The sequence below is a fragment of the Labrus bergylta genome, chromosome 9, assembly GCF_963930695.1.
Source record: "Labrus bergylta chromosome 9, fLabBer1.1, whole genome shotgun sequence".
NCBI classification, from domain to species: Eukaryota; Metazoa; Chordata; class Actinopteri; order Labriformes; family Labridae; genus Labrus; species Labrus bergylta.
The window spans coordinates 4,822,592-4,850,094 of record NC_089203.1 but is presented as its reverse complement, the minus strand read 5'-3'; the positions used below and the strand labels follow the sequence as shown (position 1 = coordinate 4,850,094).

Here is a 27,503-nt window from a genome sequence, read left to right as displayed (position 1 = left end):
ATTCATAATGGCGACCGTGCTCGCCTGCCCTCGTTTTCAAGGGAGCACGAGAGCAAGCCTGCACGGCCAACTCTGTGTGTGTGTGTGTGTGTGTGTGTGCGTGTGTGTGTGTATGCAGGTTTTTGTGTGTCGATGCTTGCAGAGGCATGTGACTGACAGCCTGTCAGTGAAAGAGATGTCATTATCAGGCTGATGTCTGTTTGAGTTGTGGCTGGGGGCAGGGTCGTATCGCTGGTGTGGAGCTGACACTCTGCGGACAGGAAACATTACTTTCAGATTTCTCTCTTGAGGGGAAACACTCTTGTCACAATCTGTAATGCCACTGTTCGACCTCAATTAGAGGTTACACCAAGAAGCATGACAAATGTGCGTCAGAACGGCGCACACATGTGACAATAGCCTGAAAGATTCCTACCAGAAAAACATATTTAAAGGAGTTATTTCTTTTTTTAAACTATAGGGGATCTTTTTTCTTTGTTCCCAAGGCCTTACAGGGAGGATTTCTGGTTAAACTCTCCCCTCCCTGTCCTTAACCTTTGACTTTTTCTGTGTAACAACAATACACAGGTTTTAGTTCAGTGTCCTGTGGTCGATCTGTTAGGGCGCTGATAAGAGAGGCTGATGGATAGGTTTAATCAGCCAAGCCCAGGGATCAAGACCAAAGGACAGATCAATCAAATGCTGTGTGGTTTATAAAAGAAACAGCTTTTATCAGTGTCACAAGGGTCTCTGCTTTTGCCTTTCTTTTTTTTTTTAAGGGAAGAAAACCAGCATTAGAGCAGTAAAATAAATTAGAAAAATAGAGAGATTACCCTCGTGTTGCAAGCTGTGTTAACTTAGTAATGTGACTAATAAGTCTTATGCTGTTAAAAAAGGAGATGTAGAAATAAAAAAAGGAACATCTGTAATCACTATACAGAGACTATTAAACTCCTAAGGCAACTCTGGGATATAAAGCATGAAGCTAAATGTCCCTCGTCTCCAACATACTAAACACCTCCTGACATAAACTGAAAATAAAACTGCAGCTGAGCCCCTTCTGAACTATAAACACTTAACTGAATCTGAAATCGCACCGAAATCAAAAAAGGGAAAACAACAGAAAGAAAAAGAAAAGGCTGAAAACTAGCAAACAACAAACCTCCACATTACAAAGCGCCAGACGTTGTTATAACTGGGACACAGTGTTTTTAATACACACAGCTGCCTTCTGTGCGACTTAAAAGCAGCTTCTTATCAGAGCATCTGAGTGACAGGTCTATTCTCTGCTTACAATCTGAGCACATGATTGTTTAAGACAGCTACACATGTCCCATCCAATCCAAGACAAATTAGTTGCTCTTTCTTTTCTTCCCTTGGATGGGAGATCTTATCCAGGCGGACATGCTTAAGTTGTCAGTGGGTTTCTAAAACCCATATTGAACAGCATATTGACTGATGCAATCGCCGAGACACACATCATTAGGCTCATTAACAGTGAATGTAAAAAGGGGAGGACGGCCTAACTGGTGCAGCGGGAGGCTGTGTCTCCTCTGATAACACTCGCCTTTAACAAGCCGAGCGGAGGCAAGACGCAGGCTGTCGGTGTTAAAATGAAATGTGTGTGATGTGTGTGCTAATAAATAGCTTGTTTGACATGATACTATTCTCACACACACACAGTTTGCTCTGCGATAACCGGGGCGGATTGTGGCCTCGTAAAGACGCTCCATGTGTTGTTTTAGGAAGCCATTACAAACTGGGCCGTCTCCATTACAAGGGCTATCTGATCATTATTACCGCCATCTGTAATGCACACTCAAAGCTTAATCTGTACAAGGCAAGCACAGCTGACTCCTGAGCTAGAGTACACACACTTATACACACACTAACTTCCGCTGTGATAAATGTGTGTGTGTGTGTGTGTGTGTGTGTGTGTGTGTGTGTGTGTGTGTGTGTGTGTGTGTGTGGATATTCAAACGTGACACAGTCGCTGTTCCCCTCGTCACATTGCGACTCCGGGGTCAACACGTTTCAGTCGACCCCTCTTTAAGCGACGCTGAGTGGAGCGCCACAATCCTGTTGAAGCCAGCCACTCGCAAACCTCTTTTTCCAAGGCCCGTACCCCCCCAAACACCCATGCAAAGGCAATCGCAATCTCCACAGCCAGAACTGCCCGCACCCTTCAAAGGCTCATCACAGGACGCACATCTAATGCAGAGAGAAGGCCGGTTAAAGCCTCAGCCAGGCAACGCTGCTTTGAAGCGACTGCTCTAGCCCCTCAAAATAGGAGCCAAATCATTTCCCTTCCCTTTCGCCGTCGCATTGTGTGAGCGGCGCACCAGCCGGCTCTATTTGGTGGCCGCATGTGGGGGCGCCTTCAAGGATCACGCCACTCCATTCCAGAGCAGGGCCACTACAGGAAATGAGACTCTACCAGATGCACGGGGGCCTTCTCCACAATAAATATATTCATACATTCATGTATATTTCAAATAGGAATTTGACTCAGGGCCGCATAATGCACACGGAGAGGTGCAGACTTTGAGATTCTTGACATGCACGAGGTGCCACAATCAGAAATGTATAAATAAATCAGAATGTGCAGCAAACAGCTACTAAAAGCGGCAACACAAGCATGGGCCGGGGTGCACACACGAAAAAAGGGCTCACAGAGGTTTTGTCTGCATAGAGGAGCTTTCATCTGGGAGACAGGAGAGGAGAAGAGAGGAGTGATGCGGTGGAGGTTTGTACTGTCATGTTTCACAGTGGGGGGGGGGCAGGATAGACAGATGAGGAGAATAGCTAAAAGTAGTCACCGTTTTCAGTGCGGGGGGGGGGGAGATGAGACAGCAGAGTGCTGAAAGAGCAAGCCCACATTAAGATTAGCGAGTTAAAATCGGTGTGAAATATTATATTACCGAGTCTTAAGAGGGAGAAACTACCACAGCTACTCATTAACTAGAGTCAACACGGTTCCCTTCGGTTTTGAGTCTCCGTATAGTTCATAAAGCGAGGGGAGAAGTTTGGAGATATTGTGTTTGCTTTAGCAGACCTTCACTCCTATTTCCAATATCGGAGACATGAGAGGCTTCCATGGCAAAGCACATCATGGGGGAGAATAAACACACATCTAATGGGAAACATGTGTGTGGGAGATGAAACGGCCTCCCTCATATGAATGGGATGAAATATAGACCTGAGTCCCGCTGCGCTCCAATCATGGCCGTAAGAACTCGGCGTGGAGGGGAAACGGCAGACCCCCGACAGGCTGCCTCACTCAACACACACACACACACACACACACACACACACACAAGCTGCCAATATGGCCACTCTGGAGCGGATTCATGTGGAGGCCAGAGTCTGACAGTGACATCTCCATTCACTCTTGAATTCTTTTTCTCTTTCCAACATGCGCGCGCACACACACACACACACACACACACACACACACACACACACACACACACACACACACACACACACACACACACACACACACACACACACACACACACACACACACACACACACACACACACACACACACACACACACACACACACACACACACACACACACACACACAGAGCCAGAGGCCATGGAGGAGGAGCAGCGCCGGGGCATAAAAAAAAAAGCTTTCTCCCTGCCGTGGGTCTCTGTGGGGTTTAGCATGGCATTATGGGAAGATTAGACTTTAGAGTGCTCTGCTATCTGATGTCATTGTGGGTTTTTACGTTGTCTGGTTGGCTTGTTGGAGCTCGGACCTGATGGCAGGCACATTTCTCTCCAAACAAAAATGCTCGGAGTTGCAGTTGTGATTGATTGCAGGTTCCTATTGTATCTGTCTGGTATGGCTCTATTGGAAGAAGAATTAGTCGGGACAAAAACTCATGGAAAACGCCGCACATCTGACTCCATCAATCAAGTCAGCAATCAAAATAATTCAATTAAGAGACTTAAATCCCGCTGGCTTACGAGTCCCTGCTCCAATAGCCCAGAGACAAACTCAATTTACCGACAATCCATACATGATAGCATTAACTCCACTTTTAGGCTCAAATCTTTTTCCATTACTTACATTTTCTAAATATCAAGGGAAATGCAAAGGAAATTATTTAGTTGTACTGTTTACTTAAGACCACTCAGGAAAAAAATAATATAAACCAGAGCAATTTAAAATACATAAGAAAAAAGCATAAAGGTTGATCAGACAGCTAAACTACTTTGCAATTTGTTTGGATAGAGGAGTTATTTGCAAAGCAGATGAACTTTAGAAATGTTTTTATAGGTCTGGTAAATGGCCGTACATCAGAAATGCAGCATTGTGGAGCGACTGAGAGAGGGAGGTTGCTGAATATGTGTGTAATTGTCTTTTTCCCCCCGTTTCCGAGGTGTGAAAGGGAATGCAGGGTTGCGCTGGGGTGTCCCGGGGAGATGCGATTGAAGCGTCAGTCACAGCTGCCACACAGAGCCCCGGCGTGCAGCAAATCCCAGGCCCGGCCCTCGTGGGCGGAGGGGCCGGGGCCGAGCCTGGGAGCCGCAGGAGTCCCCCAAAGGCCTTTTCTTCCAACTCCTCTCACCAGCACAAGGGGGACCGGGATCATGCTGGGAGTTTGCTTAGAAAAGGCTGAGCCGAGACTTGGCAGAATGGGTTAACGGAGGAATGCATGCACACTCTCACACACACTCACACACACTCACACACACTCACACACACTCACACTCACACACACAGACACACACTCAGACCCACACACACACTCACACACAAACTCAAATGCTTTTGGGCTGTCTGTCTTTGCCTGTGGGCATGGTGGGAAAAAAAAAGATAAAGTGGGGAAAAATCAAAGATAAATCAAACTTCCAGTTAACATCTGAAAATGGACGGGCACACACACGATTGTGGACACACTCACACACCCAGACTGAGCAGAATGGGACTGCTGGAACAAGATTACTGGAGAAATGAGTGTTTTTAGCTCTATGCCTGGGGAGCCTAATAGTGGTAAAGTCCTAAGGATTATACACTGTGCCATTTCCATGCTCCCCCTAATAGTCTCCATGTCCTGCCTCTGTATGCCATAGATGGATTATGATGCTTTATAATTAACATGGGGAGGGGGGGTTGTTACAGACCGCCCATCTGCCATACTGACACACTTACGGGGGGTATCCCCTGGGAAAAAGGGGACCGCTACCACACTACTCCATTACTTTATCATTCTATCATTCTATTATCCCACCACTCCATTCAATTACACTGTCACTCCATTAGTGAACTCATAACAGTGAACAAAGAGCTCGGAGATGATCATTAGTGATACGTTCAGAGCTGCCAGGGTTCACTCGTGCTTCATGCCATCTACAAAATATTCTCTGTGACAAAACTTCGGCTCACTTTGGTTCCACTTAAAGAGCAACAGGTCAAGTGATTTATCAGTAACAATCATACATTTGTTATTCTATTAAATAATATAATATTACATTATTTTATATTTTATTATATTACATTTGTATCTTTAGTTATAGGTTAAAGTTTATGGTTGACCTTGGAAAGTTTGACTCAAAATAATTTTAATTCAAGGGTCGATTTTTTTTGGGACCAAAATATAAAGATAAGTTACGCCATAGAAAAATAATATCTTAAAAAAGTTTCCTTCTTTTTTTCCAGATTAATTTAATTGTTTAAAAACTTTTAGAAAAGCAGAAAAATAGTAAATATAGTAAGGTGACCTAAAGCCACTTTTTTGGTGTTCAGCAAACACTACTACAACTATAAGTTAGAGATTGGACCTTGAAGAGATTTCTTTTTTTTAATTTATAAAGCTTTAGTTGAATTAAGAAATATCTAGTAAACCTAGCAGTGGACCTTGAGTGAAAACTTTTTCTTTATTACATTCTTATTCGTTTGTGTTTTTAACTCATGCAAAGCTGCTAAAATTACAAACCAAGCTTGAAATTTTTAAATTAAGGGTATTTCCTGAACATCTGAAGAAACTAGGACAAGTTGCCAAGACCTGCATCATAATTTACAGCCCACATTCTTTCAGCTTTACCATGACTTTTTTATTTGTCAATAAACATGCTCTCCAACTCCCTTCTCTCCCATTTTTGTCATTTTTGTTGAAACCCCTTACCCCCACCCCAAAGTGCTGGCACACAAACCTCCCACAAAAGTCTTTGGAGTGCCACAAACGTGGGGAAAACAGATCCCTTGCCTCCTGTATGCTGTTGACAACTCATGACGTCTTTTCAAAAAGTTGCAGTGCAGCTGGCTGTAAAGGTTGCCTGCTCGCTGCTCGGGGCCTGGCGTCTGATCAGGTCTGCCTCCGCAGCACAGAGGGGTTCTCTGAGAAAGAGTTAATTCTATGAGGTCAGTCCAGAGAAGGAGGTTACGAGTTCCCGAGTCGGAGCCGCAGGGGTAATGGTTTTAGAGATGGCTGTCACACAGATCCGTTCCACTGTCCAACACCACCGCTGATCTCCACCAATCCAAGTCCGCTGGCTTTTCAATCGCTCAACTTCTTCTCTCTCCCTGTCCCCTTTCTTCCTTCTCCCTCTCTTTCCCCCTCGCACTGACACATGGAAGTAATCTGGGAGCTCTACGGCGGACTGAAAGGATGTGCGGTTGAGCCCAGGGCCGCGTTTCAACGCTCTACATCGGCTTCCTTTCCTCTCCTGTTTAATCCCCTTATTTTCAGCTTCTCTTATGTAAAAGAACTAAGATGGCAAACAAAAGGCAGACTTTTCCCTGCTTTTGCCCAACTTATTCTCCTCACTTCCTGTAACTCATGCATCCCTACGTTCTCATTTGATTCAGTCGAGGCTGAGACAAGAAGAGATCTGAAGGGAAGCCTTCCAGCTCCAGAGCCTGTGCCTCTGCTTGGCAGCATCGGAGCTGATGGGAAACTTCCAGGCTTCTGTCTAATGAAGCCGGCTCGCTAACTGCCTGTAAGGAAGCCACTGTTCAGCCACTCCACACTCGTCCACCGCTCGGCCCTCAACACTTTCACAGAGGGCACACTGGCACGCTTCTAACACTTCCTTAATGCTCCTCTGTGGCCAGACAAAGAACAATGGCACAACGACGTGCACTCTTAAGCACTCATTCACTTCCATAAGCTCATACTTGTTCTTTTCATAAGAGACTTAGTGTCCTTTAATTGCAGAAGGAAGACGTAAAAAGTAAAAATTAAATGAGCTGCAAATTACGCTGCAAAAATAATTGAGTGATTGCTAACGAGACACTGCTGGATAAAGTCCAAATATGCAGCACTTTGTGTTTGTTTTGGCCCAATTGAGTCTTTCATAAATGTGGTTTCATTACACCAATAATAATGAGGAGAAGCACAAAGTCTCAACAGGTTTCTCAGAGTTTTGTAACTCGCAGCAGACAACATAAGCCCATGTCTGTCACTCCTACGTGAGAGTCTGCTCAGTAAAATCTTCTGGTTTGCAGAATTAAGAAAATTGATTAATCATCTGTTATGGGTCAACAAAAAAATCCAAACAATTATTTTAATGTTCAATTATTTGTTTAAAATGATTAGTCATCAAGATTATGAATCTAGGCAATTTATGAAAACAGAAATGTGAGACATTTATTCACCCCACAAGCTGGAAACAAAACCTTGTTGTTGAAACACTTCACAAGTGATTCATTATTAATTATAGGTGTGGGATTTTGCAATAAATTGCCATGAGATGAGATTAATTTTTCAACAGTCAGAGATTATTCTAAGCTTTAAATTATTTAATTGAACGCTGGTTGTATGGAGTTGTATTAACAGGATTTTGACATCAAATTGACAAAGTATTTTTAATTCCCTTGATAAATTAAAAAATAAAACCTTCAGACAATCCGGACTCATTTGTTTAACCATAAACCGTTTCTCAACTGATTTCTTAATCATTTATTTAATGGTGGTTTATACAGTAATGTAAGATTTTATCAATGTTGCCTCACCCAGATGGATTATCAAAGTTGCTGCTGATTGTTTTTGATCAGCTAACTGATGGACTGACTCATGTTTTTCCATTCTTCTTCCAAGTGATTCATGACATTCAGCTGCTCTCTCGGCTGTGAATCAGTCTCCATATGTCTTTAAATAAAACCACTTGTAGCTCTTTGTCTTGAGCACCAGTAGGATTCCTATACATGAAAATATATATAAAAAAATGTGCTGTGAAATGCAACTCGCCCCAGAGCAGGGGACTGGATCTGGGTATCACATTCACCACTGCATGAATATAAAGCAATGAACGCATCATAACACACACACACCAAAAAAAAAGGCAGAATGATCAGTTTTCAGTGATGTGGCAGCCAAACCACCAGCGGATAAAGTGAGTCCATCTGGAGAGAAAAAAAGCCATGATGGAAAAATGGCATTTTTTCCCCTGAAATAACCTAAAGCTCTGGAACCCCTTTCAGAGCCCAGGTGCCTCACAAAGATAACCAAATGAAGAGTCTGACGCTGCTCACCGCTGAAACAACAGACATGTCCACACAGAAGTGCACACACATAAAAGCAGGCGCAGCTGTCCTCAGAGAGAGACACAGGGAGCCTTTACAGCACCGAGGGCCAGTTGCTTTCCACCAGGATTTCTTATTGGTGGGCCCTCGCTCTTTCTCTCTGAGTGGGGCTCGGGCTCTAAGTCCTCTCTGTGTGTAATGAGATCTTTATCAGAGGGAAACACGATCAGAGTCGAAAGAGGGAGAAAGGGGGGGACTCTGGGAGGATAGGGGAGAGAAGGTGTGTATCACGAGGGGTAAAGGGGGCAAGCAGCAGGGCACAGGGCAGGGGAGAAACAAAAACAGGCCTCTGACCCTCTCAGCAGCGACCCACTCAGCAGAGAGAACGAGGGGAGCATTCACCTAACTCTTTGCGAGGAACCCAAATCATGTTTCTCTAGTCCTGAAGTTTCAACCGGCTCTCGTTCAACAGGTTGAGGCAGTTTCAAGTTTTGCTGTTGTACTCAGTTTTGTTTTTTTAGACCTTCCACTGAAACCCTGAGCTGACATTTTAAGATGTTAAGAAACTTCACTCTGCATGAAGCAGAAAGTTATTCAGCGTTTGAGGACAAACCTTTTGAACATTAGTTTTGATTGCATCTAAAACAAAGATAAAGAAGGCGTTTGTTTTTTATCCCCTAATTGCCTCCAAGGAAAAACGATTTCTCCCACCAATTACCTTATCGGGAAAAAAAACAAACCTGAACTTTCATTTGGCCTTGTGTGCACCTTTGCTAATAATAACAGCTAAATTAGATTTTTTTTTTGTACTCTTAAGTTTCTATCTCTGTCAAAAAAAAAATTACATTCCTTTTTTCGGTTCCTTTTTTCTATTTTGTTGTTCTCCAAAACGTTGGCTAAATGTCACTTAATAACCAAGTGTTAATCAAATCCAGCATAATCATCAAACTCACTCAACCCTTAAACCACACAATCACACTATAAACCAAACCAGTGAGCTGTTAAACTGCGAGCCAGGCAGCCGAGGTCAATAGACATCAAAATAAGATGAGTAAGTAAAAGACCTGCAGGAACAGAGGCTTTAGCCCCGACTCTTATCGACAAAAATGCCTCTATCTGTCTGTTTTGCTACTTTGTGGGCTTCAAATCCGACACGGAGGCCAGAAAATGTCTGCAAACTGTTTCCAAGCCACGGTGAAAAAAAAATATGAAGAGTTTAAAAACCAGTGCAGCAGACCCCCGGCCTGCCCGTGGCTGTTTCCTAGCTGAGTGTTTTTAGAGGTGTGCAAGTGTGTTTCCCATCTCTCTCTCCCATCATCTTGTTTGTCTCCCGAGCTGCTTGCAAACAGACTGCGGTGGCTTCAGGTCATGAGGTAAATATTAGCAAAGGAGGGTTAGAGGACATGCAGGAAGCCAGTCATAGCAACCTTGTCAGATTATCATTAAATTGGCATCACTGCAGCATTCCTGAGCACACTGTGAGTGTGTGTGTGTGTGTGTGTGTGTGTGTGTGTGTGTGTGTGTGTGTGTGTGTGTGTGTGAGTATGAGGTCTGCCTGTACATTGCTGTGCGAGCTTCAGAAAAACCGATGGGACGTGATCAGTCATAACAAAGTGACATTTTCTGAAGTAATCCCACTCAGCTAAATGAGAACTAATCCGATTTGCTCTGATCAAATGTTAGAAGGTTCTTTACCGACCGGGGACGTTGACACATCCAGCCTTCTTCTGCACGGCTGCTCCCTCACCCCCCGACAAAAAAAAATAACTCTGCTCTACCCCCCTCGCCATTTCACTCAACCACCCTCAAATTAAATATCAAAAATGTATCAAACATCCTGCAGGAAAGTTTACAGTCAGGGATGTTTCTCCTGCTTCTTCTTCTTCTTCTTCTTTCTAGACGGCACCACAGTGATGATGTATGTTGCCTGTTCAAGCATGCTGGGAGGAAATCAATTAAGCAAACCCCAGTTATTGATAATGCAGGCGCGGGAGTGATAGCATCCTCACATGGAAATCCATAACAGCAGGACCGCTTGGAGGGGCCCGCTCGTAAGCCTGCACACACACACTCTTAAAAATAGAAAAAACACACGCGCACCATAGTGGCCCAAACCTGCTGGTTTCCTATACTTTGTCTCATAACTCATGGCCTGTAGGGAGGTGCTTGTATTGTTATATTTTGTGTGTATGTGGTACACCGTGCAAGCAGAGGGCCAGATTAATTTATTAGCTGAGGCAGCACTGCTCCCCAAAGTGGGAACAGGAAGTAAGAAGTCGTAAATCTAGATAAGTCACCAGATAGTGTACTGTACATTTCTATAGGGCGCGCTCCCTCTCTCTGTTATCGCTGCGCTGTAATATGGGCCGAGACAAAGAGATGGAATTTAAAACAACAAACAGTGAAGACTGATGCTGATTGCCGTACAAGTATTCCCTTTTTTATTGCCTATCGGACGCCGCTGCTGACTGATACATTTCAGAAGAAAAACAGGTTTGTCTTTTGTTATTGCAAAGCCTGCACACAGCAAGATAATTGTCTATTGTTTTGTAAGCGCGGAGCAGCAGGATAATTAGGTTGAGAGAACACTTTGCGGAGTGCATTATTGTTCCACTGTGAACTTTATGAAATATTCAGCCGGCATGGGGATTTTACAAGGAGCAGAGCGGAGAAACAGATGGAGGAATGATCCTTCAATCCCGAAAAACCAGCGTGGCAACCTTCTAAGACATTCCCTGCAGGTGACATCATCAATCAATAAATGTCTCCCCCACTTTTTGTCATCCGTCTTCCCCGTGACTGACACAAGGTGTGGGTTTTTTGTGCATATGGGATATGTGTGGCTCTTATCTCTGTGTGATGACGCTCATTGTTCCACTACCTCTGCAGCCTTTAGTCAAATAAAAGCTGATGGGCCGTAGTAGTCTTACCATTAGGACCCAGGCCACACACACACACATCCACACATATCCACACACACTCCAATGAACGTGGCAGCAATATTCATACCCACTGACTGCACAACGAGCTCCAATGACATCTGACATTTGGGGGATAAATCATGGATTCACTTGAATGAGTAAGTTCTAGCTATAAGCTGGTCGGGCTACTCTTCATTTCCCCCTCAGTGCTGTGAGCTCACATGAAGGTCAGCTCCTCGGCCTCATGCAGAAACACAGGAGAGGGGTTTTATTTCTCTCCGTTTTGGTGTATTTTCCCTTATGAATGCTTTCCAACATCATGCAAATGTGGGAGTCAAGTCTAAGTGGGTGATAATTGTTACCAGAGCAGATTTTTTTTATCAGCAGTCTGGGCTTACTCTGCGTGTTTTTTAAAGGGAATCAAATGAATTTTTAAGAAAAGTGTCTGGCTTCAGCTGCTTGCTTTTGAGAAACTTGCCCCTGTATTTGAAATACAGTAATTAGACTGGATCCAAAGCCAGGCCAATTAAGGAAAATTTGATTCATTTCAAGCGTTTCTTGTTCTCATATCTGAAACCATCGTATCACGCATGTTGTGTGGGCAAACTGAATTCACACAGAGGAGAGTTGGGACGCAAGTGTGGCCCCACATTCAGGGCTCCTGAGACGGTCTGAGAGGAGAAAATCCTCGATCTAGTTTACAGGGCTACACCTTGGCACACTTGGCACTCTTTCCAGGACTTTTTTTTCTCCTTCATTGTCTACTCAGTTAATTACATCATTTACAAGAACGTGAAGGATTAAGTGAACACAGTTTCACAACTCTTGGATGGTCGTAAATGGAGTGTCAACGCAGACTTTGCCCTCGATCTGTCATAAAAAGGTGACTGTAATATTGTCATAAATTATGATAATTATCCACCTATCATTGTGTTTTAAGTGAGGCCTACTGTTTGTGGTATGAGCCTGTATCTACTGTGTTTCTGTGGTGTTGGGAAATTCCCCCTCTGAGAATTAAGTCAACACAGAACTGTGTGGCGCAGGAACGACAATTACATCTAAATAAATTATGCTCTTTTTTTAAAAGATAATTGCCACATTTTAACAGAACATTTAACCCAGCACACAAAGGCAACTTTTCCAGTAATGTCAGTCTTCCATTGCGCACACACCCAGTGAATTTGGTATGCTTGTACAAATGAAACGCGAGACTTACTTGGAATTCTGCGAGCTCCAAATTATAGTCTCCAGCGATTTGGCAGAAGGTAACGCCGACCTGCACATTAAAATAAAGATCCAGAGATAATACTTCCAACAGCCGAGTCCCGCCATTCTGCTTTTTGTACAGACAGTGAGACGATAACTCAGAGAGGGTCGGACAGTGCGCCTGGCAGCCTCTATGTGTGGTTCGCCCGGTGGGAAGGTGAGCTACGATCAGTCAGGAGCATGTGAGGTCGATATCAGATACATGTCCTTCTGTCCGACTTCTTAAAAATCTTCTTCAGGCCCCCGTGTCCTTGACTGAACTGTCCGCAGGACGTGCGAAGAAGCCCCCGGTTCTTGACGGGATCTGGGAGGGAAGCAGCCCCCCGAGTGTCCTGGTTGACCTGTAGCTGAGACAGAAACAGCTCTCGCGACCTTATTACTCAGTAGAGACAACTCAAGGATACGATCTCATGTGTGCTGAAACAGATCTAAGCGATCGCACAGTTTCTGGAGCCACAAATGTTGGCGAAGAGGGGCTGCCGATGAAGCGCTGCGCCGAGTCTTTGTCAAAGCTGCCCTGATGGTGTCTGTACCTGTCGCTGTTTATAGCCTACAGATGACCACATTCATCCATCAGTCACAACTCCGCAACACGCTGGGAATCCCGAGGTCCACTTCATTCCAGTGTTATCTTTCACTCCTCCTCCCCCTTTGCTATTCTTCTCCGCAACGGATTTCAGTTTCTATTGTAAATATCCCTCCCGGCTCTCAGCGCCGTTCCGCGTGTGCGTTGCGCTCCAGCAGGGTCGCCTCTATTCCAACTCGGGCATGCTGCGTGGCCAGCGCGTAAAACACTCACGTCTCCACACCTTGTTTCACGTTGCTGCTCGGTCACAAAAAGTACCGAGTGACGGTTAAACCTGCGCACCAGCCCGCTCGGTGCCTCTAAATCCGCCTGCCAACGTTTCCATGCCGGTGTGTGTCTGGGTTTTTTTTGAAGACCGTGAACAACAGTCTCTGGGCTTCGATGCGTGCAGCAGCTCGAGCTCAACTGTAACCCGAGTCGAAGAGAGCGCAGGAGGGGGGACAGCCCACCGTGCGAATCGACCAATCACAGCGCTCAGCGCTCTGTCCGAACTTGGGAGCAGGAAGCGAAGGCATTTATGGGGACGTGGAGGGGTTGGTGGTGGATAGATCGAGGGAGGGGAAGGGAGTCTGTTATTGGGTTGACCCCACATCTCCACTCCCCCCACTCCCCCCACTCCCACCACCACCACCACCGCCGCGGCCCGAGCCATCGACCCAAATTGAAATGGACTTTGAAGTTATTCGTCATACTGAAAGCTTTGGTGAGGAAAAGGAGCGTGATAGGCTATTGGAGCGTGCGTAAAAGTGCTTACAGGAGAAGAAGTTTGGCCTCTTTAATCGTGGACCTGCTTGTCCCTGTAGATCTAGCACTTAACATGTATGCCACAATAGGGAATTATAATCATCATGTCTGTCTTAGACTATTTGTGATTTACTGGGCTATGATTTCAGTTTTATACAAACAACTTCTCTATTTATACTCGTTGTTTATTTCTGCAACAATGTTCAGAATGTACTGTATTGTGTTACGTTATCTGTTATTTCAGTCTCTGCTTTGTTCCACTTCGAAAGGAATGATGATTTATGGTCTCTTTGGATCTGTTTCTAGTTGTCCCCGTTCGGGATAATGAAGTGCATGAGAACTCAGTCTCCAGTGTCGATACACAATAGACGGTCAGTAGCCTATAGTCATTGGGCCATTCATTCATTGAGGAAGAAATGCTTGACACATAATTGATCATGTCCATGTCTGTGCCCCCTTTGTGTGTGTGTGTGTGTGTGTGTGTGTGTGTGTGTGTGCGTGAGGGAAAGAGAAAGAGAAGCAGGAGAGTTTCTCTTAATTTTGGTGAATTTATTCAATCAATGCCGCCCCCTAACGGTAGTGATGAAATCGATTCACGGAATACAGGAGGGGAATTCAGTATAATTGGAAAGGAAGGATAACAGGCATTTAAAGACACGTCTTGTGTTTCCTGGAATTATTTTTATAACATCCTGTTGTGCCTTGACAGCCCATAAATCTTTGTAAAACAATAATCAACTTCACACCTGAATGATTATGTGCTCAGTTTATCCCAGTGAATTTATGTTTGTGTGTGTGTGTGTCTGTGCTTCTTGTGTGTGAGGGCCACAGACGTTTCAGTGCCGTGGCTGCATAAGAGTATGGATTTCTGGCACAATGTCCAAGGTGCATGCAGAGGGGAAACGGTGTTAAGAGGTCATAAAGTTGTTCTTTGTACTACAAGTGCTGCTGGAGTTTTGACATTGCTGCATCCTCAGAAGCCTGCCTATAAACCATCGGAGTGTTGTCACAGTAACAGCAAACACAGGCCAGTTGCCACAGAGCTGGCATGTCCCATCTGAAGGCCAGGACGTCTGGGATACCTGATACTTCACTGACCAATCACATGGTCACAGAGAGATACCTGATCTGCTGCGAGCCAATGAGACGCCTCCTGCATACAGTTGGATAAATGCCACAGCTGCAGCCAGTATATGAGTGGTCAATAAGAATAATATGTGACAGTGGACATACCATGTTGTTGTTGTAAGAGTGTGATCAGACCACAGCCTGGATTCAACAGATTAAAACAAAAACTGTAAGACAAGTGTGACATAACACAGGGATTGTTTTAAGATGCAATCCAAACTAATCTTATAACAGTACACGTGACAGAAGAAAAACACATCATATGCAGTACAAGGGGATTATGAAGGATATGTGGGAGATAATGGACTTTCAACACAACACTACATAAACAATATAGCTTTGAATCAATATGCTGTTGCTTGGATGTTTCACAAGGAATTTATTGAAAGAAGCTTTTATATTCAGTCTCACGCACACACACGCACACATGGAAGGCAATCTGATTTTTTTTTTTCATTCCCTAAGACAGCCACCTATAAAAAAAAAGTGGCATTTTCAAGAAATGAGGTCATCATGTTAATGTGTATATGTGGCTGTGATTAGTGCTTCTATTAATAGTCTGATGTACTTTCATACCACTGGAGCTCATAAGCAGACAATCTTCAGACCCGTTAAAGTCGAGTCAGGCCGAAACCAAAGAATATGTTTTATTATTCATAAATGTTTTTTACCCATTAATTAATCATTTGGGTTTATATGCAGAAAATTTGGGGAAATGCCAGGCACCCTTACCCATGAGGCCGAGGAGGCGTCTTAAAGCGACTTGTTTTTTTGTGCGACCAACAGTTAAAGAAACTGAAGTGTCTGAACGCTAGTGAAAAGCAAGGCAAGGCAAGTTTAATTATATAGCACCTTTCAGACACCAGGCAATTCAAAGTGCTTTACACAGGCACAAAAAGCATTTCAAACATTTCACAAGATAATAATAAAACAATAAACTAAATCTAAGAAGGCAATACAAGTTGAGGTAAAAATAAGATTTAGATCCAAATAAGTTTAATAAAAAGTAATTGATCAAAAGAAAACAGTAAAAACGTATTGTAAATACACACATACACATATACATATCTGTGAGTAAAACAAAGCAAAGCAAATGTCTCTAATAACCGACATGGTATGCCACATTAAACAGAAATGTTTAGCCTTAGAGGCTGGACTGAGAGACAGTGAAGTTCAAGACTAAATGCTAATGTCAGCATGCTAACATGCATGATGGCAATGCTAGCATTCAATGCTAAACTAAAAGTATGTTTGACTAAATGAAATGAAACTAAAAAATGAACATAATCAGTCCTCTCTATTTTTTTGTTTTTTAATGTATTCATCATACATTGTACAACCATTTTAAACAATATAAACAGTTAAAACAAAGTCATGTATTAAGTGGTGACTGAACAGACAAACTGCTTATAAAAAGCTGATCCTACATTTGTATCTAATTAAGCTAAGAGAGGTAAAAAGAGAGCAATAACTGATTCAGCATTCACACAAAAACTGCTTTTCCAAGCATTTTATTTTGAAAAACAAAAGCAAATTACAGGTTTTTTTATTCATATCGTCATCATTCCATAATTTAACACATCTCCTTTTAAAACCTTTTTTCTCTTTTTGTACATGAAACTTAGAAACACTTCTTTAATCATATTCCCTCTCCTGAATTAAAAATAACTTTTGTATAGTCTGGATGTGACTTAGATTTTGCTCTGAACATTATTTGCATTATTTTGTAATAGAACAAATCATCACATTTCAAGATTCAAGATTCCATTCATTTGTCATTTTTCTCATGTATCTGCAGAACAAATGCTGTTCTCCCAGCCCCAAGCAGTGTGACAGAAAGAAAAACATGTCACATAGAGACACATACAGAGGCGATTCTAGAGTCTGTTAGGGCCCTAGGCAAAAATCCATTGTGTCTGGACACATAAATATACCTGAAAATCAAGAGAGAGATCAAATCAGTTCTAAAAGTACGGTAAAACAATTACAATAAAAATAGCACCAATAATATAAAGTAGAAAAAACTAAATTCAAGAAATAGCACAGGCAGCATACAGTTAGCACCACTGTCATTCAATTCAAATTTCTATTGACTTAGACATTTTTATTTTGATATAGTCGATATGTTGTTTCAATGTTAATTTATAATCAATAACAACCCTGAGGAACTTTGGCTCAAAATGTCATTCATTTTAAGTATTACAGGTTTTTAACATAACATTATCATTAAAAGGTGCACTATGTAGTTTTGGTGAAATGTAAAAGTTGGAGAAGTGAAACAATACTGTGCTATATTTTCTGAACTGAATCCACAAACTTTATTCAAAAGGAAAAAATGTGTCCCCGAATGGTTTCACTGTTGCAGCCCACCCACCATAATGTTTTGTGTAGTGTTTTATCTTCCAACAGTGTTACATGTTCCACATTTTCCTCTGAGGACAGTTTGTATATAGTATAAGAACATAAACCACAGAATCTGTACATTTCTCCAACTTCCACATTTCTCTACCAAAACTCCATAGTGCACATTTAATTTCCTTTTGGGTTACGAAAATCATGAATTTATTTTTCTTAATATTAAGAGACAATTTATTAACATCAAACCAATATTTGAGGATTTTTAGCTCCCTTTCAGCACTTCATAAAATGTCTCTTAAAGTTTTACCAGAACTAAATACATTTGTATCATCTGCAAAAATATATATATACAGTATTTAAAAATCAGTAACACTGCAAACATCATTGATATGAAGTATAAACAACTTTGGACCGATCACCGATCCCTGGGGTACTCCACAGGTAACCTTCCTAATTCTTGACACAGTATCTTTCATTTGGACACACTGCTGTCTACTTTCTAAAGTAATGACGAATAAGCAACACCACGTATCACACACTTCATACATTTTCTCAAAATGGTCTGTGATCTGTAGTATCAAAAGCCTTCTGTCAGTCAATGTACAACCCAATGTGCATTCAATGTAAATTAGTCATTTTCAGATGCGTTTGTTTCTTCTACCATCTGCATTACTGCATAAGAAGTAGTTTTATTTTTCCTAAATCCTTGCTGGTTTTTATTTACTTTTACAAATAACAGACTCAATTTTTTTACAAATAACTTCTCTAAAATGTTTGAAAAATTAGGAAGAAGGGAAATATATATGATGTACTATTATGAAAACAGGAAGATGATCACTGACGTCACTTATAAGCAACCCACTTGTTGCTTGATGATGAGCATGGGTAAAAATGTAATCAATAAGTGTGGCACTCTCTTTGGTTATCTGACTAGGTTTGTCAATACGGGGCCAGAGGCCCAAACTAAACATAACATTAAAAAACTCTGTGGTCAGTATGTTTCATCATATGAAGATTTACATCAGCTCAAACAAAGAGTTGTTTCTTATCACATACTTTTCCCAAAATGTCAACATTAGTGTTCATACATAAATCAATGCTAGAACCAGGTGTCTATATCTGCAACTTAAGAATGCACTCTTGTTGTTATGGATTGAAATGAAACTATTATCATACTTCACTTTACTGATCATTCTAGGCATACTTTTAACATTATTACTGGTATCTTAGCTATAAATCTATTATACCTGTTCCTGTATTTCCATCTATCCGCTCGCAACCCCGACACTGTTTTCAGCAGACGGCTGTTCATCATGAGTCTGGTTCTGCTCGAGGTTTCTGCCTCTTAAAATACGTTTTTTCTTGCCACTGTAACTTTGCTAAATGTTACTTAGTGCTGTGCTCATGGTGGATTAATGTTTGGTCTATGTAAATATTATAACAAAGTAAGGTCCAGACCTGCTCTGTAAAGTGTCTTAAGATAACATTTGTTATGAATTGGTGCTATACAAATAAAGATTGTTTGATTGGTTGTTTGAAAACCAAAAGGAGCTCAGCATGGTGACACAAAAATAAAAAGTTTCAGGATCTTCTGATAACCATGAATATCTACCTGAAATGTTGTAAAGATAATACAGAAAAAAGGTGTAAGAAAAATAAAAGTAAAAAAAAGTTCACATCCTGGTGTTACTAGACAAAGTCAAAAGAGAAGTTCTTAGGATTTATCTTCTTGGCACTATGGGATGTCTGTGCAACATCTAATGACAGTCTATGGAAGTCAGGATCAGAGCAGTAGATAAATAGACCAGTGTTCCTCGAGCAAGGCCAAAAATGTTCAGTGTATAATTTAACAAAAGAGGTGGTAAATCCTCAGATTTTAGGGGCTGTAAAAATATATTTACATTATTTTGCTTAAGAAATTACAAAAGATGAATTGATATTCAACCTGGTTGGAGGTTAAAGCTCTGTTAATAATCGATTTGTTTCAGCTCTCAAATGGAGAATAGTTAGTCATTCTCTGCAGCTTTTGTTTTCCCCTCTGAAACTCCAAGATGAACTCTGCAGCTGAGGACAAAGTTCCCTCCCGATCTGATATTTACACTCAGCAAACACTGAAACCATGACATCATCATTCCAGGATGAAGCCACTGCGGGCCTGTAGTCAACCCAGCAACCTCACAGTGAAAATAAATCACAGTTTAAGTGGCCTCCTCTTGCTTTTAATCTGCCCTTAATGAAGTCTGGCACATTCTCCCTCTGGTGTGGCTCTGTGTCATGGTCGTGATCTACGGGCCGGGCTGGAGACCAGAGGGCTGCGGCCTCTGTGGAGCAATGGGGGGAGATGTGGCTTCAGGATCCAGGCTTATGGATCCAGGTATGAATGAAGCCCCCTTTGGCATGCAAGGGGTCAAGTGGTTAACCCTCGTTATCTAAAGGGGACGAGGAACATGTGACTCGGACGTTCCAGCAGTAATCAATATCGAACAGCCATTAACCACTGTGATAACACACCCTCACAAAAACACAGTCACACACACACACACACACACACACACACACACACACACACACACACACACACACACACACACACACACACGAGCACTCAGCAGCATGTTTCCCGTCCATGTCACGTACAGTAAAGTGTCCACTAAAAGAAACACAAGAGCATGAATGCAAACAACATGAGTTCACTCCAAACACTGGGCTAAATGAAACAGTGGGAAAACTCTGTTCATGTAAACGGACTATTTTCAGATGCTGACACTTGAAAGTTGTTGTTTGAGCTATTCATGCTGCTCTGATTGAACTGGAGCAGCACAGAGGCCAAACACAACAGCTGGGGCATCCGCAGACTTCCATTTCCTGTTTGTGGTACAGCTTGATTGCCGTCCAGACGTCTTCCTCCTCTCTCTCTTCTTCTCCTCCTCTTGCTTCACTCCACCTCCTCTTCTTACTCATCCCAGCCATCACGACTGACAGGAAAGCACTGATTACAGACAAATAACAATCTGCGCTAAACATGTCCTCCCCAATTTAACATCCCAGCAGGAGATGTAAGCTAAACCTCTTCTCCTCTCTTATTCTTCCCTCCTCGCTGCTCATATCAGCAATTAAATCTAATAACAAGCCAAGACAATGGATGTTTCGTGTAACCGTTTTTGTCTACATATAAACATCTCAGGATCATGATAACAATCCTGATTAGTAGCTGAAAGTGATCCTCCTATCTTGGCTCCCCACAGTTCCCTCCATTATACCTCTTTTAGCCTCTCAGATGAGATTAGGATTTGAAAAGAGAAATTGTTCTTTGATGCTAAATATCAAAGAAGTCTGCGCTCAACAATTCCAGATGCAAAAGTAAGGAAGAAAGTTGGGACACACATACACTCACACAGACACACATAGGTTATTAACTCGCTGTGATTATTTGTAAACTGGATTTTGTAGGCCCGTGGCCCGGAGGGTTTAGAGGGGAGCTAAATTGATGGAGAGAATATGCCAAATGGTGGCTTGGGGGGGATGTTCTGTCCATTCTAATAGAATTACAAGCCTCTGATAGATGAGTCTTTTCTCCAAGGCTACTTGTCTGTCAAACATTAGGTCACACTCAGTTTCCAGACTGGGTGGGAGGGTGGTGGGTGCACAGTGAGAAGAGGGGAAATAGAAAGGGGGCTCAAGGCACAGAGGAACGTCTGAAGAGGTGCCTCGCTCCCTGCCAAGAAAAAAGGAGGGCAACAAAAGTGAAAAAGGGTTAGGGGAGAAAAGGAGGAATGAGAGGAAAAAAAGAGAGGGTGGGAGCTGTGAAAGAGAGTGAAATGAGTGAGGGTGGGGGTTAAAGAAAGAGGAGAGAGTGAGAAGGGTACAAAAGGGTGCATTCGAATCCACTCTAATTAAGGCCTGTGTGATGGACAGGACCTGCGGACGTGCTTTCTTTTCTTTTTCAGTGTGTGTGTGTGTGTGTGTGTGTGTGTGTGTGTGTGTGTGTGTGTGTGTGTGAGGGCACGGTGTGACGATGGGAGGGGCCGCGCCTCTAGTAGAGATGTCTACTGCCAGCAGCCTGAATGGGACAAAGACCTGAATAGAAACTTCAAAGCGACCTCTGAGCTCAGCACCACTCCCCCCCCCCCCCCCCCCCCCCCCTTCTTCACAGTGCCTTGGCTGTGTGATGGTCAACAAACCCCTGCTCAAGTGGTGTGTGAATCTATGTATGTGTGTGTGTGTTTGTACGCATGCCATGTGTGATTCTGTTTTCCAGCCTGTTATTTTCTGACTGCTACATGCGTTTTTTGGCAGCTAATGCGTGCAGTGTGGATTTCAAAGTGTGTCTTTCTGCCCGTGTGTGTGTTTTGTCTTCTGCGAGGATGTGTGTGTGTGTGTGTGTATGTGTGTGTGTGTGTGTTTGCTTTAAAAGGCCGACTGCAGGATGCAGATATAATTGGAGCAGAGGATCTGACTCATTGCTCTCCCTCTCTGAACTGAGCGCTTGCTCTCTTTGGTGGGATTGGAAGTGAAACAAGTAGCCCACAGAGCTGACGGGGTCGCAGGAATTATTGTTCCTAAATGATACAGAGGGATTTAGCATCCAATTTGATCCCAGTGTCCTTACTGTTTTTGGCACCGGGTTATCATCTTGTGGCGTGCGTCATCTAATTCAGTTTGGCTCTGGCTCAGGGCTTCTAATGATCTTCCACTTATCACCCCTCTCTCTCTCTCTCTCCAGTAGATACTCCTCAAAGTGTCTCAAAGCAGAGCTAATAGCCACACACACGACTCTGCTGAAGGCTGCAGAGAGTTTGGAATCTTTCAGGGCCCCTGAGAAAAACAGGAAGACCCCGGGTGATGGCCAGGGCAGGCAGAAAGATAAGATTTGTGAGTGTATTGTGCCCTTAGGCATGCGTGTGATCATATGTGTGTGTGTGTACATGGTATCAGGAACTGTCTGAGCCCACTTACAGCAGTCAAGAGTCAGGTCAGGCTCCAAAGCCCCTGGGATCAACGTGTCATTGTTGCGGCCTGGTGTCACTGACAAACTCCTCAGTGACATCATCACCTGGGGACATTGAGCAGATGATTCATCCCTCTTCAATGCTCCGCTGAAGAGCCATTAGTGACCATCTCTAATCAGAGTACAGAATGAAAGTAGCCCCGCACAACCTAATCAGCTCTGCCTTGTTTCCCCTGGCAGGCGGAGTGTAACAGCGTAGGCTGCAGCAGCTTTGATCGTGTATTTATATTTTAGGAGGTAATACAGAAGCCATGCATGTAAGGCCTAGTCCTCATTATGACTGTGCTTGGGTGAGAAACATCCTCTGAATGTGTCTTTTATTTCAAACCTAACTGTTGCTGTCATCTGTTTCCAGGAAAATACGCTCATGTAAAGCCCAGAGAAAATTCAATTGAGATAACCTTATCTGCATAGAATGTTGTCTGTCATCCTGATTATGTCATGTGTTTTCAGCTGAGCGTGATTCTGTGGATCTATAAATAAATAGGCTGTAAGAATCCTGGAGGAGGTCTGAATTCTTCAGTGTAACGCCCAAACACAAACAAAATAACAGTAATGGTGACACATTTGAAATGTAGAAAATCCCAGCTTATCTACATACTTGTGCACATGCAGGACCAAAAGGAAGCAGGGCACCTTTGCATGCACTGATGCACAACCCCACCTTTGTGCAACCCGAGACATACACCGAAAAACACACTTTAAAACCCACAGAGACAAACTCCTAAATCTGAGGATGTCCTTGTTAGTAAGCAGCCGAGGGTACACGAGTGCTCTCAGCCGCATCATCAAAGCCTCAGCAATTACTCCCATGCTCCCTCACTCTGGCATAAATCTGCTCTTATCTCAGCTCGCTGCAGGATCAGGGAATATCAGCTCCAGCATCTGCTCCATCTACAAACCCAGCCACTAAAAGCACAACAAAGTGGCTCTGCAGGCATAAATAACGGAAGGAGGGGCACCGGAAGACGCAAGGGGGGCATAGCGAGAAATATAGAATGAAAGATAGGCGGAGGACCGCACGGGGGGGGGGGGGAGGGTGTTCCTGCTTGTCTTGTTTGCCTGGAGCATTTGGGCTCTTTCACATTGCAATCTGTCAATCAGCCAGAGAGAAAAAAACTGATTTACAAGCAGATACTCGGCTGAGGCTCAGGATATATTCTTTACAGGAAATTAAGACATATGGAGAGAGGGGAGGTCAACAGCCCAGTTTGGGGGTAGGAGGTCAAAGTTGAAGATGAAATAGTCAAGGGCAGATATGATGTTAAACCCGGCATGTCATATTTATTGGAAGGGTTAAGATAATCAGTGATAATCTAGGCCCCCAGGACATATTCTTTACACAACTATCCAAGGTGTGCCAAAAAGTTGGCTGTTCCGCGGTCTGTAAATATGGGAGAAAGTTGCTCACACCTGGTTGAAAGCAACAGCGGTGAAAGATGAACAGGTCGCCCAACTATTTTTAGGAGGATGTTTATTTCCCTCCCGGCTGGACTGAAGCAACATCTTTCATTCTGACCTCTTTTATCGCAGCTGTGACCCTGACCTCCCTCCTCCACCTCCCATTCTGCCTCTTGTACCTCCCTGTCCCCTCCGCATTTCCTCCTTCCTCCCTGTGCCGTTCACTCCCACTCGCCTTGGGTCAACGTCACTCATGCACTCCAAACACGCCGTTGTGAGAAAAAAAAAAAAAAACGGGGAAGCAAAGCTGGTACATTTTTTTCCTTGCGATGCAAACTGAGAGATACAACTCAAATTTACAACCGTGAAAGACAGCTCAACATGAGCTTAAAGGCCGCAGCCCCCGCTGGTCATGAAACGGTTATTAAGACAAAATGTAACAAGTTAATGTTATGAGGAAATACCTCAGCTCCAGGTGCTGGCTGGGGGGTCAGGGGTGAGAGGTGATGGGTCGCCCACCACCCCTCAGGGCTCTCTGACCTCACAAGGCTGATGAATGGTGTGCTAACAAGGACCAGCTCTCTCTTACTGTGTCTGCACTCTCTCTTCTCGTCTTTGACTGCCTCTAATGTTTTCCCCCATTTCCCCCCCAACTCGCTCCTCTGGGCACTGATCTGGCAGCGGCAGAGTAGTAATACTTATACCTGCTGAACCTTTAAAGTACCTCGCCATCTGTCGTCTCCCTCGGATTTATAATTATCATCATATCACATTCAAACTAGGCACTGTCGTACTCTTACATAACCTAACCCCTATCTACCAGCGCATGCAATACTTAAGAATAGATTGAATAAATTATTATTGGGTGAGGTGTTAAATCTTGGCCAGCAATAGAAGTGCTCTCTTTCTAATGAGGCTTCCCTACCTCATTGCTGGCTTGTATCGGTGCAGACTGGAAGTGGAAAAGCTAATCACAGGCACATGCACGGGGCAACCTGCCTACACATACACATGCAGACACACCCGATGCACTCCCCTCCACACACACACACACACACACACACATGCACAAATGGACATAGCGCAGATGTGGACATTTATCAGGTCCCACAACCACACCTAGGCCATTTGCAAAGCCATATCATAGAGCCAATTAAAGAGATGAGTCTTATTAGCCGAGGTGTCCTGGCCCTCGTTTATCACTGGGGTTTCCTGGCAAGGGCTGGTGACATGCAGGGCCCTCCGTCATCTTTATGGGGCCTGTCTCATCACGCCCTTATAAGACACTCATCCAAACTTTACTGAGACTCATGATTTAGCAGAGCGGGCTTGGCCCAGAAATGTGTTCAGTCATCGGCAGGTCACCTTTGAATGAGCTTCAAGGGATTTGAAAAACGCAAGCGTAGAAAATGTAGGCCTCATGCGGCACACTGCTACCTCTCAGGCTTTGGATGTTTTTTCAGAGTTGCCTCCTAATTGAGAAGCCATAATCTTGTTTTCTCTTTCTGCAAGGGGGAAAACCACTTTTCCCTCCTTGCTGCAGAGCTCAGGCCCTCTGGGACGAGTGAAAGTGGCTCCCAAACAAATGATGTGAGGTGAGGAGAAAAGGTGTAGAGAATCAGATTCCAGGGTAACCCAGGGTAAATATCATGCAGCTCCCTGCTGAAAACAAGTCTTGTTTTCTCGCTTCACAGGGTCCAATGCCCTGCTAAGACCTCTGGACCACCTGCAGCCGTGTTGATGACAGATTCCCTCCTCACATTGGACCATCTCAGCCCTCAGTGTCAGGGAGAGACTAATCCTCCCGCTCCTGTCCTCCCAGTACAATAGCCCTGTCACTCGTTCACTCATTCAGCATGCCGTCAATCGCCCTGCCCGTGTGTCAATACTAAGTAAACCGACAGGAGGCAGACAGCAGACCTGTTCTCACGGCGATCTATTCATAGCTTTCCACAGGAATCTCTGACCTGTTCAGGCCTGTCTCATGAAACCTGCTCCTCATAATGAAGGGCATTGATCCTTTTTCTCATTTCACATTCACCTTGACATCTCTGTTACGGCCCGCAGAGCGTCTCCTTTCAATCCGGGGGAGATTCTTTCCATTTGTTTGGTTACCGGATATTTTATTGAGTGTACAGCACATTGTCGGAGTGATACGGGCTCAGAAATGTCAAGGATGGGGTGTTATGTTGAGCATCGTGAGGCGCAGGGAGATGAGTCTAGACATGTGAGCGTTAGTGGCCTGGAAGTTGCTTTATCTGCGTGTGTGTCTGTGTTCCTAATCTGAAGTCTTGGTAAATGATTTTCCAGGGTCAGCTGCTTTTCTCTGCCCTTTCAAGCCGAGAGGATTACAGCCAATGCTTTCATTGATGATTTATCCAAGGAATTAAAAAAATTGGTGATTTATTTTCTGGCAGACCACTGGATGCCTCTTCATGTACAACAAGAGCTCTTCCCAGAGTTGTAGGCAAAATCATGAAAGTGTGCCTGTGTAAAATATGGATCCAAGTTGTTCTTAAAACGGCTAAAAAAAAATTCCTTTCGGATCACGTCGGACTAGTTTCCCCAGTGAACTCTGCACATGGAAGTGTGAATCATGATTTCCAGTCCCCCTTGACCCTCTTTGAGGTCTCAACACCAGCTAAACTGATAGGGCCTGCGGGTTATCAGGAGTAAATACAAGTTTGAGGCCGTGCAGAGGCTGTGGCTCTGATTTAAACTCAGCAGCCCTGACCCCAGCCTCACATCTTAACCCAACTTAAGCCCATGCAGATGCACTGCTATGGGAACCAATAATGTGAGAGGAAAAGTAGAGGAGAGATAATGCACAAGCTGTGGACATAAAAAAAAAACCTCCTCCTCAACCTTCATAAAGCTAGTTTGACAACAGCTTTACACTAATCTAAATGTTCTCTTTGGTCTCTTTCTGCATGAACACCTCTTACAGCGCAAAAAACAAAAAGAGCTGACAGCTCAGAAGACGATGAAGCAAGGCTGCCGAGGTAAGTGCTTTTCTGCACATTATTCTGACAGTCGACATGTGACAGGCAGACTGATGCAGTGATAGATGAGCCTCTTCATGTATCACAGACTGGACATGAAGGGACACTCTCTGCATCGTCCTATTTTAATACTCTCGCATTGATCTGAGCTCCGCTTTATTAATCATGCACTTAGCACAGAAGTCTGTGTCGCTTTCATCCTTTCTTCTGCTACCTCATGTCCTCACTTTAATCATTACAGCAACTATGGCACTCTTTGTTTCTGCTGAACAAGACATTAGTCTCACTACAATGGAGCCTTTTGATAGTCAACACAAATGTAAAAGCTGTCACATACAGAGAGATGTGTGCATTGAAGCTGCAGAGTGCTTGAGAGCACATTTTCCTGGACTGTTTAAAGAAAAAAGTGCATGCCCACCTACAGTTAAAGCTCTGCTGTAACATGTTCACATTAGGCTAGCCTATACTGCCCCCTTGAGCCCTAACAATGAATCGATCAAGTGTAACTATATTTCACTATAAATGCTCATTGAAAGTACGAAGATAGAACACTTTGTGCTACACGTGCAGCCTGCATCTGATTGACCTCTGCACACACTGATGTTAAAATAAAAAAAATACACAGATG

The 27,503-nt window shown here is 43.5% G+C and overlaps 1 protein-coding gene and 1 long non-coding RNA gene across 2 annotated transcripts in view; one reads left to right on the top strand and one right to left on the bottom strand.

The window, feature by feature from the left end:
* The window catches only part of efnb1 (ephrin-B1), a 60,268-nt gene extending 46,645 nt beyond the window's left edge, over positions 1–13,623 (bottom strand). Inside the window, exon 1 of the mRNA XM_020629713.3 lies at positions 12,599–13,623. Within this exon, the coding sequence (XP_020485369.2) occupies positions 12,599–12,714 (116 nt within the window). The 5' untranslated portion in view covers positions 12,715–13,623. The remainder of the gene's footprint in view (positions 1–12,598) is intronic.
* Positions 13,624–13,657: 34 nt separating this feature from the next.
* Positions 13,658–15,450, top strand: LOC109981073 (uncharacterized). Its single transcript, XR_002277859.3, has 3 exons — positions 13,658–13,937; positions 14,285–14,349; positions 14,810–15,450. It is a non-coding gene; the product is annotated as an uncharacterized lncRNA (long non-coding RNA).
* The last annotated feature ends 12,053 nt before the right edge of the window (positions 15,451–27,503 follow it).